Source organism: Papaver somniferum, chromosome 4 (assembly GCF_003573695.1).
Source record: "Papaver somniferum cultivar HN1 chromosome 4, ASM357369v1, whole genome shotgun sequence".
In the NCBI taxonomy this organism is placed as follows: Eukaryota; Viridiplantae; Streptophyta; class Magnoliopsida; order Ranunculales; family Papaveraceae; genus Papaver; species Papaver somniferum.
This window is the reverse complement of record NC_039361.1, coordinates 131,175,795-131,200,018: the sequence shown is the minus strand read 5'-3', so window position 1 is coordinate 131,200,018 and position 24,224 is coordinate 131,175,795. Positions and strand designations below refer to the sequence as shown.

The following is a 24,224-nucleotide window of genomic DNA, read 5'->3' as shown; positions in this document are numbered from 1 at the left end:
TACAACCCAAGGTTCAACACCCTTGACTGATGCTCAAATATGTGAGAAAGTGCAAGGTGTAAGATCTGGTTATGTGAATATTCTTGGTCATGGGTATGAAAAACCTAGCTCGTCTAGTATTGAATATAATGCGGAGTTAGGCGAAGCTCTTAAGCGGGAAGATGAAGCAGAGAAGAGAAATAAGGAACTTGAAGAAAGAGTTGATGAACAAAATCGCACAATACAGGGGATGGTAACTGACACAATGGATATAAGAAGAATGTTGCTTGAAATGCAGGGAAATCTTCAAAGTACTCCCAAGAACCATCAAATTACTTCGTGAGACGATTGTTAAGGAACCACCAGTTGAGATGTGCATCTCCGTTTCTTTTTTTAGCTATATGTTTTACTTTCGAAATTTATGGTGGTATCATTTTCCTTTTCCAGTTTAGAATTATAAGTTTCTTAATTAGTGGTGTCATTTAATGAACAACGCAGATATTTTCTAGTAATGATTCACTTCTTTTTAAAAATATTTAATTGCCGACTTTAATGAATTACAATTATTAATTAAAATATGAAACCGACTCATATAAATTTTGTAATATGTCATGGATAATTCCTTCCCCCTCGAACAACATACTAACAAATGCGTTGAAAATGAAACCCTTACATGGCAGAAGAATTTATTGCTCAGTAGTACCAATCGTGACAGTTGTGAGTGTTGCAAATGAGTATATATTCCACGACTATAAATGCCGTAGTCTGTAAAAATTGCATGTTGCAAATATAATCCTTTATGACATAATAATATATAGAAAATAATTATTATTCATGTTATTATTATGTGCTGAAAATAACATATACTAACCACAAGTTTATCTGTTGCTATGCACCAATTTTATGATCTTGTGTAAGTCTTTATTAAGGTTTTGTGTCGTAGAGTTTTTAGTAAATCCCATTCTCTGGGACTTTTATTGATTTCTTTAGAAATTTTATTTTCCATTCGTCTGTCATTACACATACACTATTATTCCCATCTTCATTTTCCCATTTAATTTTTTAATTTTTTATGTTTCATTAACTGCCAATAACTGTATAAAAACTTCCCGTTTATCGATTTTATTCAAACCTATAATATAGTCAATTTCAGACGTTTGTTTCTTTTTCATTTGTGTTCATTATGGTATCTTCAAATCAACACTCGCAAGATGATATTTTTCAACACTTCTCAAACCTTTTATCTCAGGAGAAAGCATCTTCTATGATCTACCTAAAAACCACTTTCCGGGATCTGAACTTAACCACCAGAACTGTTTGGTCCTTAAAGTAATTACTGCCAAACCTCCTCAAATCAATAGCATAAGAGATATCCTATAAAAATTCTGAAAGATGATTCATGCTTACTATGCTTACTATAAAAATTTGAGTCTCATGCAGACTCTGTAATGGATATGAAAGGTACGCCATGGATTATAAAAGAAGATCTCTATGCTATTGAGAGGTGTGCTCCTGGAAAACTACCGGGTGACTACAAGTTCGAAACTGTGGAGTTTGGTCTTAAAATTGATGGCCTTCCTATTGAAAATTTATTAGCAATTTTGTCTTTGAATTCGTTTCTCAGCTAGGGAAAACACGTCCTTTTTCAGTGTATGAAGCCACCACATGGGGTAAATTTGCTAGAATCAAAACCCATATCTGTATCAGTCATCCTTTCCCTCAGGAAATAACATTTCCACTGGAAAACAACCATACTTATGTAGTAACTGTAAAGTATGACCGGCTTCCGAACTTTGCCTATTTTGTGGATTTATTGGTCATTTAATGAAGGTTTTTCCTCAAGTGAATGATCATAAGGATTACATCTTTAACAACTTTCCGAAAGATCTGCATAGAAGTCTTTTGAAATGCTTAAACTGAATTATTCCCCTTCAATATATGTCGCTGCTAAGAATCAATCTTCTGAGGTACCTGTGTTCAGGGACATATTTGTTGTAGAAGAATATCAAAAAACTGCTTCATCTGCCAATGACCCGTATGCTTCAACAAATGTGCATACTGCTTCAACAACTTATTTTCGCTCAACTGCTCAACCATATCTTCATCGGGTCCACAACAATATTTACAATGTGAATAACTTTCCGGACAAGATTGAGATCAGAAATCGTAATCCCTGATTTTGTTGTTATTTAAAGAAGTTCTTTGGATTTCTATAACATTGAAAGTAGACCATCTAGGTTAACTTTTATTCAACATACTGAGAATCATAGAAGTGTAACTCTGAACAGAGGAAAACATATTTCTAATGAAGGTTATGTTTCTTACCCAAACTCTACAAGGTATTCTCATATTCCTGTGCCGGCTTTTGCTCTGGATACTATTTGAAAATGTGGGGGTACCAAAATACACCACCAACTTTTTCTTAGGCAACCTGTATGGACTAAAGTTTAATACAATTCCGAGAGTTCAACTTAATGAATCTCAATCAAGGAGTTATATGAAGATCTTATATCTCTTTCTCTCACAATTAAAAATTTTACAAAACCCAATCCGTGAACCTTATTATTCATGAGAGTACTTGCACAAATCCAAAGATCAATAACCAAGAAAAATCAAGTCGTATCCAACAAACAAGGATTGATATATCTACTTTGATTGATTAACGTACAACCTGTGATATTTTAATTATAAAGATAAACAATATAATGCAGAAAAAGAATTAACACCAGAAATTTTATTAATGAGGAAACTGCAAATGCTAATCCAGACTTAAACACCAAACTGTATTAAACTGCTACAGATACTAGTCTACTATCAGAACTTTGGACTGGAATATAGTTGAGACCGAATTAAACCGTCCAGCAATTCAATTACAGTCACGCTCTTTATGCCTCTTGAATCCCAGCAGGACTCTGCGCAAATGATTCCCTTAGATGACGTCCTTTACAGCCTAAGAGTTGCTTCAACTCAATTAAAAACTGTAAACCAGTCTTCCTCCCACAGATAAGCATATATGTGATTTCCGTTCTGATTAAAGATCAAGGTGAGGTAGAAAATCAATTGCAATATACAAAGTCTAGCAAACCTCAAAATACGGTCTTATGACTCCCGAAAAGAAGCTTAGATTGTTATTCACCTCACAAGATGAAACTTGTGGACTCACAAAGTATGAGACGAAGATACTTTGTGATTTCTATATATCTTGTTTGAGTGGGCAGATCAACAATCAAAACAATATCAGGATACTTGAACTATCAAGATAATGATAGTTGGACCTTGATTTACGAATCCCCATGTGAAGTCTTTTTAGTCGCTAAATCCTAGAAGGGTTTGAAGGAGATGACGACTCTAGTTTATAACTAGGACACACAAGAATAGTGTCAGGGGTCCAAAGATCCCAGTTGTTAGAGGTTCTCCTTTTATAGACTTTCAAGGTCAAGGTTGCTTTAGGTTTTAGCTAAGATATCTTTGGAACCAAGCAATCAATAATTAGCGTCAGATGAAAATCTTGACTTTGAGATTAACATAGTAGAATATATTCTCTGGTTAGGATCAACCGTAACTGAACCGTGTACGATGACTTATTCATGTAGGTTATCCGAAACAAGCCAATTGAATGATAAGCTTAAGATTTTTCATATAACACTTTAAGACTTTTTATGAATTACACATATGATAAAAAATGTCTAGATAGTGTTTTTAGAGAGTTGCTCAAATGCCGATCATCTCATAGAAATAATTCTGATGCATTTGAAAATATTTGATAAGGTAAGTACGTGTATCGGGTACATGTACTATACTTGTTCGTGAATGTTCTTGTCATAGTACGTGTACCGGGTATGGACACCCTTAACAGAAAAAACGAGTTCAGGAATTTGCAGATCTTCTATGTTATGCATACTGGGTATGCATAACTAATTTGGTTTTGAAACCAATATATCTTTTCCGATTTTCATACTAGGTATGTGGTACCTTTCCAGGTTCACGATCAACATACTTTTTATGGTATGGATATCGGGTATGCGTACTAAAGAGTCGTTTCCGAACTAAAGCTAAGACGGTACGTGTACTGGGTACATGTACTGCGGCTTTGGATTTATAATAGTTTTCCCAGTATGTGAACCGGTATGCATATTGTCTTGTATCCAGATTAAAAATAGTTTTATATCTCTCTAATAATCAATATGAAACATTCCCGAATAAAATCAATGACACATATCATTGTTCCAGGCTATTTTCAAATGATTAAATCTTGTATCATAATTAGGCTATAAATAATAAAGTTTTCTAAACCAAATTCATCAAGTATGAACAAATGTTCTTAAGCTTATATAGTCATATTTCGAGAAGATATTCAAGATAAACTTAACTTGAAATTTCTATGATGCATGTACTGTATAATTTAGTCATGCAATAATGTCTCAAAAATAGAAAGGTGAAAACTTGAGATATAGGTGTTTCAGTCTTCACTTACCTTTTGATGTTGAAGTTCTCCAAATCTCTTGTTGATCTTCGCCTTCAAACGGTAGAACGCAATGATATCTGAATCTCAACTATACACTTCTCTCCTAATCCGAGACCTGACTAAATGTAGATTAGAAACCAAGATATAATTTTAACAAAAAGATTGAGATATCAACACTTGTGCGTTCGACCGAGCAATGCTCTAACATTATTCAAACTGTCACAGGAAATCCAGACTTCCTTAATACGATTATGGCATAATCAAGGCTAAATGGGGTTGATAGGAGTAATGAAGTGGTTGCTAATCCACCAGACAATATTCATGGAAAAGAATGGAAAATTTTGTCTAGATCTCAAGGAAAAACTAAGACTCTCTCGATTGAACAGCCTACGGAAGCCAAAACCCCTAAAGAAGGCAAGATGAGGGTTACATAAGAACTAATTCTCCACATATGAAATCTCAAAGGAAAATGGAATCCCCTCCATATAAGATGTGGTAGGTCCACATAAAATGAGTATATGACCCTTTTTTATTTCTTGACACATATATAACTTGAAAACCTGCTCCCTTTAAATCCCCGAATAACATTTATTTTTTGAGAAAAAGTAGGAAGTGAAAACTTTCTTTAGTTAAAAAGTTCTATAATAAAATAGTTTTGGGACTTTATATTTAATTTTATAATACATGTCAACATATAAAGAGGGGTCACATAGTTAAAGTATGTGGCTCGACCACATCGTAGCCCCTCCGACTAAAATCAGGGTCTTCTTCAAAGAATAGTACTGCCGCAAATCCTCAACAGCCGCATGATAAGTGATCTTAGCATGGAATTGTTGGGGTTTGGGGTATCCCCCCAACAATTAGAGCATTAAATTCATTCTTCAGAGGTACTACTCCTTCCATTCTATTTCTTTCTGAAATTAAAATGTTGGAAAGCATGTCTTTACAGAGAGTTAATCAGTTTGGGTTTCAAAATTCTTTCATTGTTTCATCTGTAGGAGGAAGTGGTGGTTTATGGTTGCCGTGGAAGGAAGAGATACAAATATATATTATCTCCAAGTCGTCTAATTTTATCCATGTTGTGGTGAATCGTGATAGCTGTAATTCATGGCATCTTTTCTGCATTTATGTCCCTCTAATTACAACCCAAGGAGCTAGATTTGGAGAAAATATGACTCAACATGTTCAGAATTTTGATGGTTGTAAGTGTGTCATAGAAGACATTTATGCTATGTGTTCTAAGGATGAAAAATTTGGAGGTTTCCCAATTTTGAATTCAAATATTTCGTACTTCAATAATTTCATTCAACAAAACCATCTAGTTGACCTGGGTTATAACGGTCCAGCTTACACTTGTACCAATGGTTATAATATAGAGGGTTTGATATGTCAGTGTTTGGATAGAGCAGTTGCCAACCCAGTGTATGCATCGATTCTTCATATCCCAAGATTAGCAAGTGATCACCCACCAATCCTTTTGAATACATGCAGAAATATTTCCAGATCTCCGCGTGACTATAAGTTTGAAGCGATGTGGCTTTCTCAGCCGGAGTTATTTGATAACGTGAGCAAATGGAGTCGCAGAAGAATAGCTTGTATTAAACACAAGATTGCTTTCCTAAAAACTAAGTTGCTAAAGATTCAGTCATGGAGATCTACAACAACAAACATTCAAAGCGAAAAACTTTTGATGACTGAACTTAATATTATGGAAGCTACATATTGGGATCAACATATGAAGCGCAAGGGATAAGGATGGTGATAGAAACACGAGGCATTTTCATCTTTATGTTCAACAAAGAAGAAGTAAAAATACAATCATTGATCTAATGGTTGATAATCAAAGTTAGATAACAGAACATGGTGAAATCTATCGTGCTCTGGTGCATCACTTTCAATCCGTATTCCAACAACCTGTTATGTCAGATTCTCTTCAGTTCTCGGTTCAAGCTAATTATGTTTTCACGGTGGATAATGATGCTTTGTGTAGGGTTCCAATAATATATGAAATACGGAAAGTTGTATTTAAAACGGGTTCATTCACTTCACTGGGTCCAGATGGTTATTCTCCCGTGTCTTATAAAAAGTGCTGGTCTACTGTATGTAATGATATTTACAGAACAATCCAATAGATATTTCGGTCTGCTTCTTTTCCGGGTCTTTTAAATTATACACACATAATATTGATTCCTAAAATAAAAAAACCATACTTCTCTTTCTGATTTCCGTCCAACTTCTTTGTGTAACGTGTTATTCAAGATAGTAACTAAAATCCTCTCTAATAGACTTAAAACATATTTGGAGGATTTTATTTGTTGGTCTCGGAATGCGTTTGTTCCAGGCCGACAAATCCTAGACAATATCATAATTGCGAAGGATTTACTGCACTCAATGAATAACTCGAAGGCTATCAATGATCACTTTGCACTAAAGATGGACATAGCAAAAGCGTATGACAGAGTTAATTGGAGATTTCTGGTTGACTTTTTAGGGATTCTGGGTGTATCTGGTAATGTACATTCTCTTATTATCGCTTGTGTCTCGACTTCTTTTTCAGTTAACTTGAATGGTTCTCCCCATGGATTTTTTAGAAGTAAGTGGGGTATTCTTCAAGGATGTCCACTTTCTCCTACATTGTTTATAATATTCTCTCAAGGATTGTCATCACTTACGCATCAATTCGAAATCTAGGGTTTACATCAAGGTTACAAACTAAATAGGTGGGCTCCTGCAATGACACACCTAATGTTTGCAGATGACTTGTTCTTTGTTGGTGAAAATACAAGAACAAATGTGCAGAACTTGATGAAGTTGCTAGAGGAATATGCAAAGATGTCACGACAAATGATTAACTATGACAAATATTCGATTCACTTTAGTAAAAGGATTCCCATCTGGAGTAGACAAACTACAATTGAGGACTTGGGTGTAATAGAAATGACGACGGAGGATAAATATCTTGGCATCTACACGCTAAAGTCAGACTACAAAATCTCCAGTTTTGATTTCCTCATTGATAAGGTAACTTCAAAACTTCCTGATTGGAGAATCCGTTTTGTTAATTCTGCCGGAAGAATGGTTTTATCGAAATCAACTTTCTCTGCAATTCCATTATATTTTGTGGAGTTTTGCGTGTTACCAAAATATGTTACCTAAGAAATTGGAAAAATTCAAAGATGTTTCTGATGGAGACACTCAACTGAAGTGAGAAAACTGCATTTCATAAACTGGAACAAGATGGAATTAAGAAAGGAATGTGGTGGTCTTGGTATTAAAAACATGGAGCTGATGAATTTTTCTCTCATTTTTAAACTCACTTGGAGGTTTCTGGAAAATGAGGACGTAATGTGGGTGCAACTGTTAAGCGCCAAATATTTGCAGGAAAATTATTTATGGACAGTGGATAAGCCAATCAAATGTACAACAACATGGAGTATCCTGGTAGTAGTGATCACATTCTCGAAAATAAAGTTTTCTGGCAAGTATCTGACGGCAACAAGACTCATATCTGGGATGATCCATGGTTAGATCATCTTATCGGCAAACCTTCATATTTACCTAATAACATCAACAAGGTTTCTGATTTGATTTCCCCCAACTCAAGATCTTGGAATCTTCCTATTCTAAATGAGTTATTTCCTCCGTAGACGGTTCAATCCATAACGTCGATTTACTTAAGCTCGGAAGTGGAATCAGAAGATACATTAGTTTGTTCTTGCTCTTCATCAAGTAAATTTACAACAAATCCTGCTATCATCTTCTGATTAATAATGCTCTTTCCTTATCTGGTTTAAGTGCTTTCCATTGGAAAAAGTTTTCATCTTTCTCTAATCTTTTGCCAAATATTCAAATCTTCATCTGGAAAGTTATTCACAATGGAATTACAGTTAAAATCAACATTCATAGGTTTATTTGTAGTGTTGAAACTTCTTGTATGTTTTGTCAGCAAGAAGAAGAATCTATTTCTCATCTCCTTTTTGATTGTACTCGATCAAGATTAGTGTTTGAAATAGCAAATCTGAACGTAAGTTATAATTCTCCGTTAGATAATTTACAGTAGCTTTTAACTCAATGGATGGATTTAGATTCATAAAATGAGTTTATTAAGAGGATGTGCATTATGTGGAATCTCTGGATCTTAAGAAATGACATGATTTTTTCGTACATAATTTTTCAGAAAATGTGGCGATTAAAAAAGCATTATTGGATGTTGATTTGTGTATGGATGGTAAATCAGATATCATAAATAGTAGTCCCCGTGCTTCTCATAACATTTGTTGGTCTCCTCCTTAGCCTCAATACATCAAGACCAATGTGGATGCGGCTTTTGTGTCGAAAAATGCTACTGCTTGAGCAATTGCACATGATCACACTGGAAAATTTCGGGGTTGTGGAACAAGTACTTTTGATGCTACCTCTTCTTTTCTGGCAGAATCTGTAGCCTGTAAAATCGGTATGGAATTGGGTAAGAAGTTTATGTTCGAAAAAATCATTATTGAAGGAGATGCAACAAATGTTACTCCGGCTATCCTACGCGATGTAACTGATATCCCATGGAGTATAAAATTTTTGATTTTAGAAATTAGAGATGTTGTTTCTTCTTTTGTTGGTGTAAGCTTTTAATCTGTTCATAAGAGTACGAACAACCTGGCGCATCTATTGTGTCAACATGCTATGCATGAGAATGTAAATATGTGATGGAATGCTGATTCTCCACCACATTGTATCCTTTCAAACCTCAATCTTTGAGGTAGTTCAATAAATTGGACTCTGTTGAGCCATTTTCCCTTCAAAAAAAAACCTTTGATAATAGACACGCGTTCCACTATTCTTCTAGTCTTCATAGAAATTAGTTGTTAGAAAAATGCTCATAAAGGAGAGAGAGTGAGCGGCGACGTGGCTGAAGAAGTTAGAGGCAATTTCTTAGATATTTTTTTTGTTGAATATAGAATCCAAATTTTTCTCATCCTCAACCAATTATGAAATCAAATCAAGTTAATGAAAACACGATTAAAGATGGAACGATCTCTGGGTTAGTGGATTTTCCCCCATTGGATGATTCTCATGGTTCTTCTGGAGCTCATGTTATTAACCATAAAATTATTTCATCTGTTCAAATGGGTTTTGATGGTGTTTCTGGTGAAAGGGTTCCTCTTTTTCTTTCATCTTGGTTTTCGTCCTTATGGGTTTCCCGGGCGAGGTTTTAACAAGGCAACATAAGCGTTTCCAACTAGATTTTTTTAGTTTGTTTATAGTTGTACTCATTCTTCTTCGATATAGGTTTTCCTTGATAAGTTTAAGATGAGGAAACTATCTTAGAAAGTTATAAATAGAATTGCTTGAAAAAATGTGCAAAGAGGTTATTTGAAGATCAACATATATTTTGTTTTCAACAAAGACGACGTATATATGGATTCTACTCAAACCAATATTTAAGTGACTAATTTCACGATACATATGGGAAAGCTTATCATCAAAACATGAAACAACTTCATTTATATAATTTATACACCGTGCAACGAACTTGAGACTTATTGAAGAATATTAGAAAATTCTTTCTACTAGCGCAATAAGGACCAAAACATTTGTGTAAAAAATCCACAGGATTTCGCCGAGTTTGGTAACATATAGTTTTACATGTTACCACCCGTAAAAACTACAAAGATAATTGATGATTTCGCGTCATAAAAGGTAAAAAGATCAATCTTCGTCAGGAAATGTATTTCTAGACTTTTTTTTGGCAATTTTTTTTGAAGGATGAAATTAATTAAATTAATAAATAGTTATTACACGAGGGTATGTGGTAAAAGATTCATCAGTTCCAATCGGATTTGCATGTCCAAAATCTTCAGCAACATGATGGCGGAGCGGAATGTAAGCAGCAGTCTCCGAATCCGATATTGCATCAAGAGTAGATGTCGGAATTGGCGACGTGTAAATGGTTTAGGGTGCCGAGGGTCGGTAGGCCCTTGTTCGTTGCTTTCCCAAAGAAATGATGTACTTTTGATGACTAAGGTGGTGCCTATAGGAACTTGGTTGTTGATAATGGGTTTAGATGCAATTGATCTGAGATGTTGTTCATGCATTTGAGTCCAGATGCTGAGTTGTAATGCTCGTACATTACCTGTCTATCTCTGTTTTTTCTGCTTGATCTGTGGTGAAGCCTTCGACTTGATTCTTTAGATGGTGGATTCGTGAATGGTATCACGCCAAAATAGCACAATTTGTCACTTGATTGCCTGATACATTTTTTTTATACAATACATAAAATCACAAGAAAAAAGATTTTTTTTACTTATATAGGTCTCGTTTTGGTCACATCACACCCAAATACTTCGCCACGACCCTACTAAAGGAAGATTGGGATTTAGATGGATAATTAATAATCTTAAAAACTCATAAGTATTCAATTAGGATATTTAAGGAATCGCTAAATATTTATGACATTCAAATTGGATTTTCTTAGATTCCACATATTTCCTAAGTACTCAATTCTTTTTTTTTTCTTTTTGATGAAAAAGGTTAATATATTATTTAAGCAATGCAATATAAAAATATTATGAAAAAGGTTAACATAAATTCATTTTTATCAAAAATATTAGAAATAATGCTCTCTTTGCACTCGCTGGTGTAAGTGCTTTGACATATGTTGAAGTCTTCTGATCCTTGCTTCTTTTGCCACTGAGTCCACTGCTGCTTTGTGGTCTCTGCTTATAAATTTTACCTTAGCTTGCGGTAGATTTCCTAAGTATCCAATTCATTTTAGATGTTTTAGGATAGTTAGGCAAGATATATAAGCATTCCTATGGATATCTGTAGTCAAAATATGTAAATTATTATCTCAACCCAGACCACAAGAATTTCATGGATTCTTATGGACAATATTCTTTCTGAATTTTTTGTTTTTATCATAGAATGCTATGTTTTTTAACCTCCACCACACGCATCAACAAACCACCGCCTATCTCCATGTAACCTTAACTTATGGATGGTTTTTCGTGAAATGAAAACATGATGACCTTGGTTTTTTCAACTATATTGTTGTTAGAGCACTTCTCGGTCGAACTCACAAGTGTTGCTATATTAAGCTTATTGTAAAATTTAGTTGTGAAAACTATATCTTGATTTCTAGTCTATAATTAGTTAACTCTCAGTCTAGGATAGAGGTAGTTGAGAAACGAACAAGTCATCATTTGCGTTCTAACGTTTGAAGGCGAAGATCAACCGAAGCTTTTGGAGAACTTCATCAACAAACGGTAAGTGAAGACTGAACTACCTATTTCTCATGTTATATTCACCTTTCTATCATTGAGATGATTGTCGCATAATTAATTAGACAAGAATTTTGAGTCAGGAACTAATTATTTAGTTTACGAATTTCTCGAAATATAATGACCAAGCTTAATGAACATTTTTTCAAACTTGATCAATTTCGTTGGAGAACAATTTATTGTTCGGAACCAAATCATGATTCAAGTTTATCATTCGAAAATAGCCTGGAACAATGATATGCGTCATTGATGTTATCCGGGAATGTTTCGAATTGATATGGAGAAAAATATAGAACTACTATATTCAGAATACAAGACGGTGTTATCAGTTTTACGAACTGAGAAAACTATTATATATCTAAAGTTGTATTACATGTACTCATACACATAGCAGAGTAGCTATATATCGGCTTATAGATTTGTGTCTTACGCATATTCATATACACATCATGGGAAAATCTGTTTGTTTCGTGATCCGGATAGGTATGTATATTCGTATAAAAACTATTTTGGAACTGTGGTAACGGAACCGGGTTTAAGTATCCAAACCGGTATGCGAACCAATACATTTCTATGTTCTTGAACCAGTTTAGTACCCAAACCGGTTTACAAACTGAAAAAGTTCTGTGAACTCCAGAACCGGTAAAGTCTTAAGGTTTCCAAACCGGTTCGCAAACTGAAAAAGTTCTGTGAACTCCGGAACTCAGTTTTGCACCTAAGTTTGCAAACCGATACGTGAACTGAAAAAGTTATGTCAACTCCAAAACTCGGTTTTGCTCATAAGTTTGCAAACTGGTCCACGTACCATGACTCATCCGATTCACGAACGGCTCATGTATTTGTACTTTGTGACTTACAAACTATGTCGATTGTGTTCAAATGCGATTAAATTATTTATACGAGATTATTTGCATTTGATCAATTCTCTAATTAAAACTAGACTTATTTGATCACATGATTGTGACTCAAGATCAATGTCTTTGTGTTCATGAAAATGAGTGTTAAGCTTTTAAGTTCAAACCGGCTAGTTTCGGCTAACCATGTTGAACATAGTCTTTGTACATGGTTCGGTTACGATTTACCTAACCAGACTGTATATCTTATTCATGTGAATAAGATTCAAAGTTTTCATCTAACGGTGAATATTGTTTGCTTGGTTCGAAAGCTATCTTAGCTTAAACCTAAAGCAACCCATGGTTTGAAGTTTATATAAGGGGAACTCTTGGAAAATGGGATCTTTAAATCCTGACACTACTTTTTGGTGTATCCTAGTTGTATCTAGAGTCGTCCTCTCCAGAAATCCTTTTAGGTTTAGCAACTATCAAAGACTTCATTGGAATTCGTGAAGCCATGTCCAGTTATCTTTTATCTTGATAACTTGAGTATCCTGATCTTGTTGGATTGTTGATTTATCACTTGAACAAGATAGATAGAAATCACAAAGTTCTCTTCGTCTCAATTTTGTGATTCCACAAGTTTTATACTTGTGAGGTGAATAATAATCTAGGCTGCACTTCGGGTTGCATAAGTCCGGATTTTGAGGATAGCTAGACTTCTGTCAAATTGCTATCGATTTCCATCACCTTGATCCTACGTTTGATCTCGTCATCTGTTTCGATCGTAAATCAGGAAATCAATTATATAGGCTTAATCTGTGGGAGGCAGATTTTGTTTAAAGTCTTCAATTGAGTTGAAGCAACTCTTAGTTGGTGTGACACCATCTAAGGGAATCAATTGCGCGGAGTCCTGCTGGGATTCAAGAGGCGTAAGGAGCGCGACTGTACCTGAATCAGTGGGAGACTGAGTTCGGGCTCAACTACATTCCAGACCGAAGTTAATTGGTAGTAGGCTAGTGTCTGTAGCGGCTTAATACAGTTTGGTGTTCAATCTGGACTAGGTCCCGAGGTTTTTCTGCATTTGCGGTTTCCTCGTTAACAAAATTTCTGGTGTCTGTGTTATTTCTTTTTCCATATTATATTGTTTATCTTTATAATTGAAATATCACAGGTTGTGCATTGATCAATTAAAGTAGATACGTTCGACCTAGTTTGTTGGATACGACTTGATTGATCCTTAGACATTGGTCTTTGGTACCGCCCAAGAATTCTCTTTGTGATTAGGTTCACGAATTCAATTCTGTAAACGTTCTAATCGCAAGAGAGATAGAGATATAACTCTAGACACTTTCCTTGATTGAGTTTTAACTCTCGAAATTGTATTGAGTTTGTCCATACAGATTGCGTATGAAAAATTTGGTGGTGTATTTTGGTGCCCGATGTTTTCAATTGTGATTTAGTAAACCACTTCAATTTTTATAAATCTAAACATATCCTGAATCAATCCATTATAATCCAAAATTATATATCTATAAGAATCTAAAAGATTATGACAATTGTTTCCAAACTTGTACTTCAAATTTTCCAAAACCAAAATCCTCTCTTTTGATCTGGTATGGGTAGATGGCAAAGTGCCTATGGGTTACATTTTGGCAACTCTGAAGATTTGGCGGGTTAACTAGAGTGGTGATGAAAGTAAAAATAAAATAAAAAATGATTGTACTCCAAAGGAAAGAAACTTGATCGATTGTGAACAGTTAAATGTCGGGTAAAAAATGATCAAACAAGATGGTCTTTTTGTCATGTGGATCAAACTCAACTCCGTTCATGTGATCCGTGAATCAATAATAGAGGTCTCATGAGCGACAATTGTACATATATCCTGGTCTATAAATTCTTTTTACAGCAGATGGCAATACATTTGGTTCAATTAAATGAAGAAATTGGTAACAAAGATGCATGCCAAAACTCAGAAACATGAAAAGTGACCAGAATGGTAGATTCTATTTCCCCTTTGAACTTCGGACTGCCAACATTCATGGTCTTGCATCCATATTGTTCGACTAATCAGACTGGCATTTAGTGAAGTGTGCCTATATAACTGAACTAATTGTGGAAAAAAATGTCGTCTTACCATTTCTGCCATGCCATTACCAAGACTAACTCTTTAGATTTGCACCCAATTACTCAATGAGATTGGGAAACTGGCAAAAGATACTGTAGTAGACAACCATCTAACGAGTCGCCACTAAGTTTCCCATCAGACCACCACCAATTTCATAATGCTTTGCGCAAGAAAACCCCACTTCCAATGATAGTTCCTCCAATTCCTTCCCTACATCAGTAGCATACGGTTTTAAGCTCATACTGAGGTTTGAGAGGGAAAGATAGAAGCTCTTGGAAGAAGAACACACCTGTTAAGAAATCACGTATTGAGCTTTTTAAGTATTTGTATTCTTTTGCAAGGCCATAACTGTTTGCAGCTGGAACGACAACGTTTTCTATCATCCACTCCTTACCAAAAGAATTGCACAGAGAGTCAATCTTTGATTTTCATATACAAGTACCATTAGAAGGTGCAAAATCTTATCATGTACCTGAACTGAGGTAGTAAGTGGCTGTGTACTCTTATTGAAGTCCAGTATGGATGCCTTAGAACCTGTAAATCCATCAAGAGAATAAAAACTTTGTAGTAAGACTACTGATGTTCTCATATCATCGCGTATTATTTCAACAAAAGAAGCAAAGACCAACAAACCTGGTTTTAGAACCCGAAGCATTTCACTCATTGCCTTACGTCTATCTACAATGTTCCGCAGACCAAAACCAACAGTGATTGCGTCAAAGTAGTTATCAGGGAAAGGTAAAAAAAGTGCATCACCTTCAACCCACCTGCAACAAGTCATCCCTAGTCATTGAGAAGGATAGCAAAGAGAAAAAGAAAAATGGCAGTATCCTCAAATGTATTATTAGCAAATGGATTCCCGTATATATAGTGTTTCAAATGAGCAACAAACATACACTCGTGCATGTGGGCAGTGAACACCTAAATACATCCTTACTGTCATTTAAAAAACACTCAAATTCATTACATTTAAGCATGCAAAAACTGTTACCAATGCTCACACAATGTTCTGGTAGCATGGTTTTTCAAGTAATCCCTGCCTATGTGCAGCTACCGACAATTGTTCGCTGGAGAAATCAAGACCAGTAACCTACAAATTGCAAAACAAAACAGCAATCAAATATGATATATTATTGCGAGCAAGCATCAGCATTTGGCAAAGGTAAACATCGAATATATTAGAGACAGTTGAAGTAAAGTATGATTCCCAAACCTTCCCTTGAGAACCGATCTTATCAGACAAAAGAAAAGTTAAATCTCCACTTCCACAACAAATATCCAATACACAGTCCCCCTTTCTTGCGCTGCCAAATCAAAACCATAAGCATTTCCTCACTCTCAATACTCAGACAAGATAATGAAGGCTCAAATTTTAATCAAGACATTACAAATTGTACTTACCCACTCCATGAAATAGCCATTCGTTTCCATACACGGTGTTGCCCCAAGCTCAACAAATCATTCAACTGCCCATCAAAATAAAAAACCATAAAATGTATTTGCAAAGTAAATCAAGAATACCAACTGTAGATGCAGACGGAAAACTATGAAGATACCGAAGTGTACATTATCGTAAACAGGAGCAATGCGGTTAAAAAGTTCTTGGCGCTGAGTACTAGCAGAAGAACATCTAATTGATGAGATGAGATTTTTCTTGGCAGAAGAGAAATAACGAGCAGGTGAAGGACAGGGAAGAGGGTGACTGAAGAAGAGAGAAGAAGAAGCCATTGATTGTATTTTTGAGTTCTATCCAAACTAGTTCTTATTTCCTCTCTTTTGGCAATTATACCCCTGGCATTGGCACCCAGTTGGATATTCAGAGACGAGCGAATCTGCGCACACCCACAGTGATAGGGTAAATGGTCAAACTAGTGCATTTGTCGGTTCCTTCTTAAGTTGACCTGGACCGACGATAAGCAGATAACATATATTTTACCCAACGATTATAATCTTATCGTCCATAAACCCGTAATTTCCGAGCAGTGGCTCAACTACGAGTATATATTAATTCTGTAGAGTTTATCGTAGATAAAGATTTATCTCTTTATGAAAACTTTGCAGTATGTTATCTGGATAAGCATGCGGAACGACGATAAAATAATTTAGTGAATGTGAGTTATTGGCGAAGGATTTATGAAAACTTCTGCACTTACATGGATAACCTCACTAGTCGAAATTTTACTTGGTTGTTCTGTCGATTTGGAACTATAAGAAAACAAATTGTAGATTTTATAGCTTTATTTGAGGTTGTCAATTGATATCGATTTAGGGGTGAAACCAATGATAAAGTTGTATTTCGAGCTCTAAAAAATGACAAAGAATAATTTTATTTTATACGAAACTCATCAGGCAATCCATAAAAAGTTCTTAATGACTTGTATGGAAAGTTAAAAAGTACACATACAACTCCACCAAGACGTTGTTATAAATTTCAATTAAACATTACTTTTCGTTGCTTTCCTTTCTGATATATTAGTTCTAATTAAGTATAACGGTTTATATAAATATACATAGTTACAATTTCAATTACAGATATAAAATTACACTTCATTAGTTACCAGAAGTATAATCATAACTACTCATCCCTGCTCTAATTCTTTTCATACGTGTCTATTACATCATATTTCCAAACCCTTGATATGATCCTGCAACTTGAGATCTTTCGTCTTTATTTCCAAGCCACTGATTTAAGCCTTGATCTTGAGAGCCTTCAGGATCAAAAGATCTTCAATAATCTTATAACCTTGCGGATTTTGTTGAATGTCTTGACGATATGGAGATAATTTTTGCACTGGATGACAGCGTTCTATTTGCATAATGCTGGGATGTGACTGCCACTATATCCTAGAACAGTGGAGTTCTGGTATGGATTGAAAAATTTGGACTAAAACTCATGCTCTATCCGATTCTGCATATCTTTTGTTGGTAGAGACGCCTAGTTTTTGAATCTCTTAACTCTGTTTGATTTAATTTTTCTATCAGTTGTCCATGATTGACCGATATTCTTGTATAAGAATTAGGACGGTCGAAACCTTGTGAGATAATTGGAACTATCTAATGCTTTCCAGTAAGAGTAAAAGAGTCTAACTCCCACTTCAATTCTGGCAAATCAGACTCATCCGACGAAGAAGAATGTCCTCTTGGAGACGCGATGAAGAAGAAGCTCTTGTTGAAGGATAAACGGTGAAAGATGGAATCACCAGTGATGTATATCATGGACAAGGCATTTTGTAATGCAGTGCCCATTGCGACAAAATAAAGCCCATTGATATGTAAAACTACCTTGGAAATTTCTGTATCCACTTCAGGGTCATCGTTGTGTTATTGGTTGTATACAAATATCTTTAAAATGAAATTAGGAATTTTACCACCTTTTAAGTTCATGTGCTTCGTCTCTGTTGTTACAGCAAAGTACAACGAGAGTTCATCTTTATATCTTTTTTACCAAACAACCTTCTTGGTCAAGTGGAACATCATCTCCCAAACCACAAGCTAATCCAAGTAAGAAATACAAATCTAATGGCGTCATTCTTCTAAAAACACTAACATGATTTATATTTTTGTATTGATTGCATGTAAACTATAAACCCAAATATTTGAATACCTATTTTGGAAGTCTTCAAATGAAACATGTGTGTAGTATAACACCAGTACAAACAATAATTTTTTCTGATGTTTATTTGCATCAATACGATGCAAAGTAGATTTCGCTAATTTTTTTTAACTTCGAACCAACCACCTTTTGGTTTTTGAGCATTTTTGTGAAGTAAATACCATCCACCTGAGCATTTTGGATTGTTTAAATTTTTGTCCATTCAAGGAGTAAATACCATTTTTGGATGGTTTAAAAATGGGGCGAGATAAACGAATGGGGAAATCAATCCATCTATTACTAATGATCCTATGTTGACCTATCTTGGTTGAGTCATGGTCTAGATTCAGCTCTTAGTACGACTTCTAGTACTTTGTTTTTAGTATGTAAGCCACAATTTTGTTGAGACGAATGCCAGTTTATGGTTAGTAGTTTTATTGAGTATCTTCACAAATCATTTTTTAGTGACTTCTAATCCCAATATCTTAATATTCTTATGCCTCCACTATTTACTACGTGCCAGTAAATCCCAGATGTAAGCAAAGACCATTTTCGTTATTTGAGTGCTTTACATCTACAACACAGGTATGTTATTATATGTTTAATCTGAGAATCGACACCCATGATAAACTGTAACAACTCACACATGCTTGATCAAGTTAGATTATTTTCAACCGTACACCTCTTAGTGCTCTGCAATACTGAACTAGTGTTCTTTACCTCTTTTCAGTTTTAGGTATTATGACCCGGATTTATCGGTTAACGAAACTTGTATACAAAGTAACTAGTATATTTAAATCGTATATACCGTATTTTTCCAATAGGGTAATGCTTTAGGAAAAAAAGAAAAATGAGTCATGCTGTCACGGGAACGTGCATATGACAGTTAAAATGAACCCTCATCCTATGGCCATCGGATGTGATATTATCGAGATTTGCAAATAAAAATAGGAATTTAATGTTATTTTGTTATCGTTAATGTTTTATTTTATTTCAAACCCCTATAATTTATATCTTATTTGTCATGCATCCAATTATATTAATCTAAACTCGCGGTGAAAGAATTACTGAAACTGATTTTTTTTTCTTTGTATTCTTGTGTCTAGTATTTGGGTAATCATATGAAATATATTAAGTATTAACTGAAGAAGATTGGGTTCTCTTAAAAAAAGTTATTGATCACTTAATTAGAGATCTATACAGAAAAGATGATTGGAAGGTGAAGCTGTTAAGATGAGTATGAATTAGCTTTAGCTTCCAATTAATGCGCCATTGATTTCCCTCTGGAAGATAAAAGCTCCATATTTATGCCACTCCTTGGATTACCCTCCGTCTACTATACTTTATTTGTATACTTTATTTTCATGTCATTTATTTCTAAGACTTCCAAGTTACAATTAAATGAACTCTATGTAGTATTTGATAATTGTTATATGGGTTTTGTGAATCTAAGTGGCATTGATAGTTATTGGTGATTTTGCTTAATTTCGCACTTGTATGATCGAGAGAAATTAGATGAATAACTTAATGTATATGGATGTGTCATGTGTGTAATACGGTGAGATGATATAATGGACACAGATGCGATATATATACTTACTCATTTGTATTCATCTAGTCTAACTAGTTTTGATCGATTGTACTAGCTGTGATGGATGTGTTCTTTGTTTAATAATTGTTTGGACTCAAAGAGTATGTTTAGTATACATGGTATCGTTTCCATTCTTCTAATTATCTCTTTGGTATTTTCCGATATCGTATGAATAATGTTGGGTTTCTTGGATCCTTGATTTCTCACTAATATATTTGTATACCGTTGTTTATGAGTGAAAAAGGTTTTTGCTGATTTTCGTAAATTCGTGTGTGTGGATGAGAAGCGAGTCTAAACCCTAAACAGTGTACTGCACAGGAGTACTTTTGATTCGAGAGATCAATCTGTACAAATCTGGCCTAAACCAAGAAATGGCCGTTCCAGACTTGCTTCAGTCACAAAGTGAAGGAGAAGGGTTGGTCTTAGGGAGGGAAGCGAAGAAAGTGTTGAGACCAGAATCGTCGTTCTGGAAGTGTGGGCGTTTTGTGACTTGTATCAGAAAATTGGACTGCCTAGCTGAACGAAAAAGCTATCAGGTGCTTTATGAATGTTGTATTTTTCTCCTGACCAAAAGCCTGTTTTTGGTGGAAATACGTGAGACCTATTTATACAAGTCGCAACAAAACGTACCTTGGTCTCGTAGGAAGTGGAAACGATTGAGTGGTGGAAGAAGGGAGTAACGGATAATGCTGAATTGATGTTTCCATAATGAAGGATACGTTTCACCATTACTTCTTGCCATTACTAACCGCCCCGCTTTATGACACTTTCTTGTAACGGGCGTATTGCACGCCGCACACTGTAAACCGCCATACCAATACCCTGATGAGTATCCCCCAGTTTGTGACATGTTTTGATGTCTCGAGTGTTTTCGTGAAAAATATGTATCACTTTGCTACGTGTGGCAAGTTGAAATTGAGAGGCTTACCGCAGGTAAATAGCATGTGATGTTATTAGGCTCGACTTGTCTGGTCGCCTAAAACTTGCCACAAGCTCGCCGGCTTGGTGGCGAACTTCGATGGCTGAGATCGCATCTTATGAAATAAGGGTAGTCGTTGATTGTGGCTACCTTGTGTTGGCGCCTGAAGATGGCGCAGTGGCGTTTTTGGTGCACGCCAGTGGCAATGCGACATGGCTGGCATGGCTCGTGCATGCCAGTGGCACGGTGGTGCAAGTGGCGTCTGGCGTAGCCATGGCCATTAATTTTAGGCGGTTGGTCGCCTGAAAGTTGCCACAACTCTGTCATCTCGGTGGCGAACTTAGATGGCTGAGATTTCATCTCATGAGGAAGGATAACTTGATTATGACTACCTTCTGTCGGCGCCTGACAACTTTGTCTAAATTAGGGTTTAGCATGCCGAAACCCTAATTAGCTTATATAGCATGTCGTTTGGAATGTGCGCCTGACATGCACATTTTTGGCAAGTTTGGCATGCCGTTTGGCATGTACGCCTGGCATGCACGTTTGGCATGCCGATTGGCATGTACGTATGGCATGCGCGTTTGGCGGGTTTGGCATGCCGATTGGCATGCGCGTTTGGCGGGTTTGGCATGCGCGTTTGGCGAGTTTGGCGTGCTGCTTGGCATGTTTTGCATGCCGATTGGCATGTGCGCCTGGCATGCGCGTTTGGCGAGTTTGGCATGCTGCTTGGCATGTTTGGCATGTCGATTGGCATGTGCGCCTGGCATGCGCGTTCGGAAAGTTTGGCATGCTGCTAAGCATGTTGGCGCGGTTTTGGGAAGCCAACTAACCTCTTTTAAGGATACGACGGGTTTGGAGTAACCTAATTGGTCAATGAAAGTAGGGGGCGGCCAAGCATGGGCGTGGCTACCCTTTTAGTGCACGTGGCGAGTTTAATGCGACCTGATTGGTTGATTAAAAGAGGGCCGACCAAGCATGGTCGTGGCTACTCTTCTGGCGAGAGTGTGGCGACTTTAGTGAGACCTGATTGGTCGATGGGAAGTGGGGCCGACAAGCTTGGGTGTGGCCACACTTCTAGTGCGTTGTGGCGGATTTAATTTCCTAGTTTGGCTAAGCGTAGTTTTTCGACCAACTGGCTCTAGTGTATTGCGCGGGGTGTGAAAACCCTGATTTTGCAAATTAGTCGGGTTTATGAGTTTTTTGTGAGTTATCACAATAATTGGCTGGGTTTTGTATGCTGCCACAAAAATCCTTATCTACAGAATGCGTGTGCTTTCCGTCTGAGCATTTCATGCGATGGTCTTAACTTTGGTACTTGGAGGTTCATGCTACTCCGCTGCGAGTGAACATAAATCCGTCATGCCATACCGATATTAAGGGTTCTGCCTGGTAACATAACACAGGAAAGTACTCAGTGAGTCTTGTATTGGTGAGGTGCCGAAATTTAAAGAGCGTTTGGGATGGTTGCTACATTCGCCAGTCTTGATAAATTTCATGTAAATATATTGAATGACTCAATAAATATTCAGGTGGAGAGGTTAGCACTCACGGCACTGTTTTCTTACAGAGTGACGTCACATCAGATGCAAGGTTTTATGATTTTAACCCTAAGATAAAAACCACCATCAACATTAAGTCCCCTGCTTAGCACGTGACAGTGGCATTGTTGCGGGGTAAGCATGATATGGTGACAGACAAGAGTAAAATCGAAAGAGCAAGACGTGAAAAGGTTGCCAAGGAGTTTCAACTAACCTTTGGTGGGAGGCATGGGGAATCCGTGTTGGTGGCTCTACGTAATTCCAACTGGTCCATAGGATGTTGGCGTCAGCGCTGAAATTTTGGCTACTGATTGGCAGAGATGGCATTGCAATTTTTTCCGCGAATCGGTGAATGACGCTAGCTATCTAGGTCACGGAACGTATGGAGATGGCGCTTCTTTGAACGGCCAGGATGGCGTTTCCTTGGATGGTGGAGATGGCGCTGCTTTGAATGGCTAGGATAGTGCTGCTAGTTGGAGTAGCGGATGGGTGCGACTAGATTGGGCGCGGAATGGTCGAGATGGCTGTTGGCTTGGACGCGGAACTTTGCTCACGGGGCTTGAACGCGGACTGTTGGCGCTGGAATGGTGCTGCTGGCTTGGCTGCGTCCGTGGTGTGGCGGATGGTTCAGCTAGCTTGGAGTGGGCAGAGATGGCGTCGGCTAGGTGCGGTAGAGATGTAGCCATGGAGCGTTGGCGTAGTGTTGGCTTGGCCATGAAGATTATCCCCATGGGATGTCAACACCAAAGGCCCAGCTGCCTTATTTTGTGCGTGTCCCAAAAAAGAAACCTTTCTCTAGTCGAACTCCAAAACACCATGTCTATAAAAGGCGTTACCTATCTTCTTTAATTCCGTATTGTTTGCTTTTTTTTCATATCTTGGTGCTAGCGGCAAAGGCTTGGATCGGCGGAGAGCAGAAGCAAAAGTATGCGAGCGTATTTTAGGTATGTTTCTCAACGTTTCTTCTTTTGTTTGCTCTTGTGTGTTGGTGTACACCCTAGCCATAGGAATATCCTCCATAAACCCGTAGAAATACTCTTGGATGAATGATTCTTCTTTGCTAGAAGTATAGTAGTAATATTAGCCGTCACATTGATAGTAAGGAAGCCCATTATTATGCAAAGTAGGCGTGCACGGAAGGGTGGCCGCCGTTAGTTTTTCTCCCATGAAAACTTAGCTTTAAGTTTTCCTTTTCCTTTTGTGTCTGTGTGCACAATTTCCGTGGTGGAACACACTCCCTCTTTGGTCGAGAGCATACTTCCTGCTGCGAGACACGGTTTTGGCTAGGGGCACGTTTCCCACGGCAAAACATGGCTCGTTGAAGCGAGTATCAGTCCCCACTCTTTTAGCTATGCGTGTTCTTTTTGGCTACGTGTGCTATGACTTGCGACCAAAATAGATTCTCCGCCGGTGATAAAGTAGTCTTCATGCACCCTTTTTTTTGGTAGTAACTTTTCTTCGTTTTGCTCCATTGCATTTATTTTGAAAGTGAAAGCAGTATAAGAAGATTTTGTTTGGATGTCACCCGAGAATAGTCCTGTCGCTATGTCGAAAAACGTTAGCAACTCCAAGCCCAACACGGATGATGAATTCTTTACACAGTCTGCCACGGTTAAGAGAAACCATCCCAAATATGTGGCTATCCTTCTGAGCGGTTCAGAAAATGAAGGAGACGTCCCATCAGTTCGGCCAGGGCGCGTGATACGATTTTGTCTTCGGAAAAATGAGTATCCTGCTTCTCCTATTGACTTCAGGGCTTGTCAGAGTCCATTGCGTTCTTTTGATGAATGGATGCGGTTCATGATAAGTCAAGACTGCGTAAGAGACAGTCTGACCAGGGCACAGATCATTAATGCGTTCATGGCTTCTGCAACACTTCAATTCAGGAAGGACATCGTGGGCTTG

The 24,224-nt window shown here is 36.9% G+C and overlaps 2 protein-coding genes across 3 annotated transcripts; one reads left to right on the top strand and one right to left on the bottom strand.

The window, feature by feature from the left end:
* Positions 1–5,369: 5,369 nt before the first annotated feature.
* On the top strand, positions 5,370–6,197 carry LOC113273138. Its single transcript, XM_026522904.1, has one exon. The coding sequence runs from the start codon at positions 5,370–5,372 to the stop codon at positions 6,195–6,197; it is 828 nt and encodes a 275-aa protein (XP_026378689.1).
* An 8,123-nt stretch (positions 6,198–14,320) lies between these two features.
* On the bottom strand, positions 14,321–16,412 carry LOC113274264 (2-phytyl-1,4-beta-naphthoquinone methyltransferase, chloroplastic-like). 2 transcript variants are annotated; one of them, XM_026523703.1, is made up of 8 exons: positions 16,243–16,412; positions 16,078–16,142; positions 15,890–15,980; positions 15,678–15,766; positions 15,310–15,443; positions 15,149–15,210; positions 14,966–15,065; positions 14,321–14,886 (listed from the first exon to the last, which is right to left on the bottom strand). In XM_026523703.1, the coding sequence occupies exons 1-8, from the start codon at positions 16,402–16,404 to the stop codon at positions 14,786–14,788; spliced, it is 804 nt and encodes a 267-aa protein (XP_026379488.1). In that variant the 5' UTR covers positions 16,405–16,412; the 3' UTR covers positions 14,321–14,785. The 2 variants fall into 2 exon arrangements, with proteins under 2 accessions (XP_026379488.1, XP_026379489.1); XM_026523704.1 differs by lacking the exon at positions 14,966–15,065 and having other exon boundaries at positions 14,321–14,965.
* Positions 16,413–24,224: the final 7,812 nt, after the last annotated feature.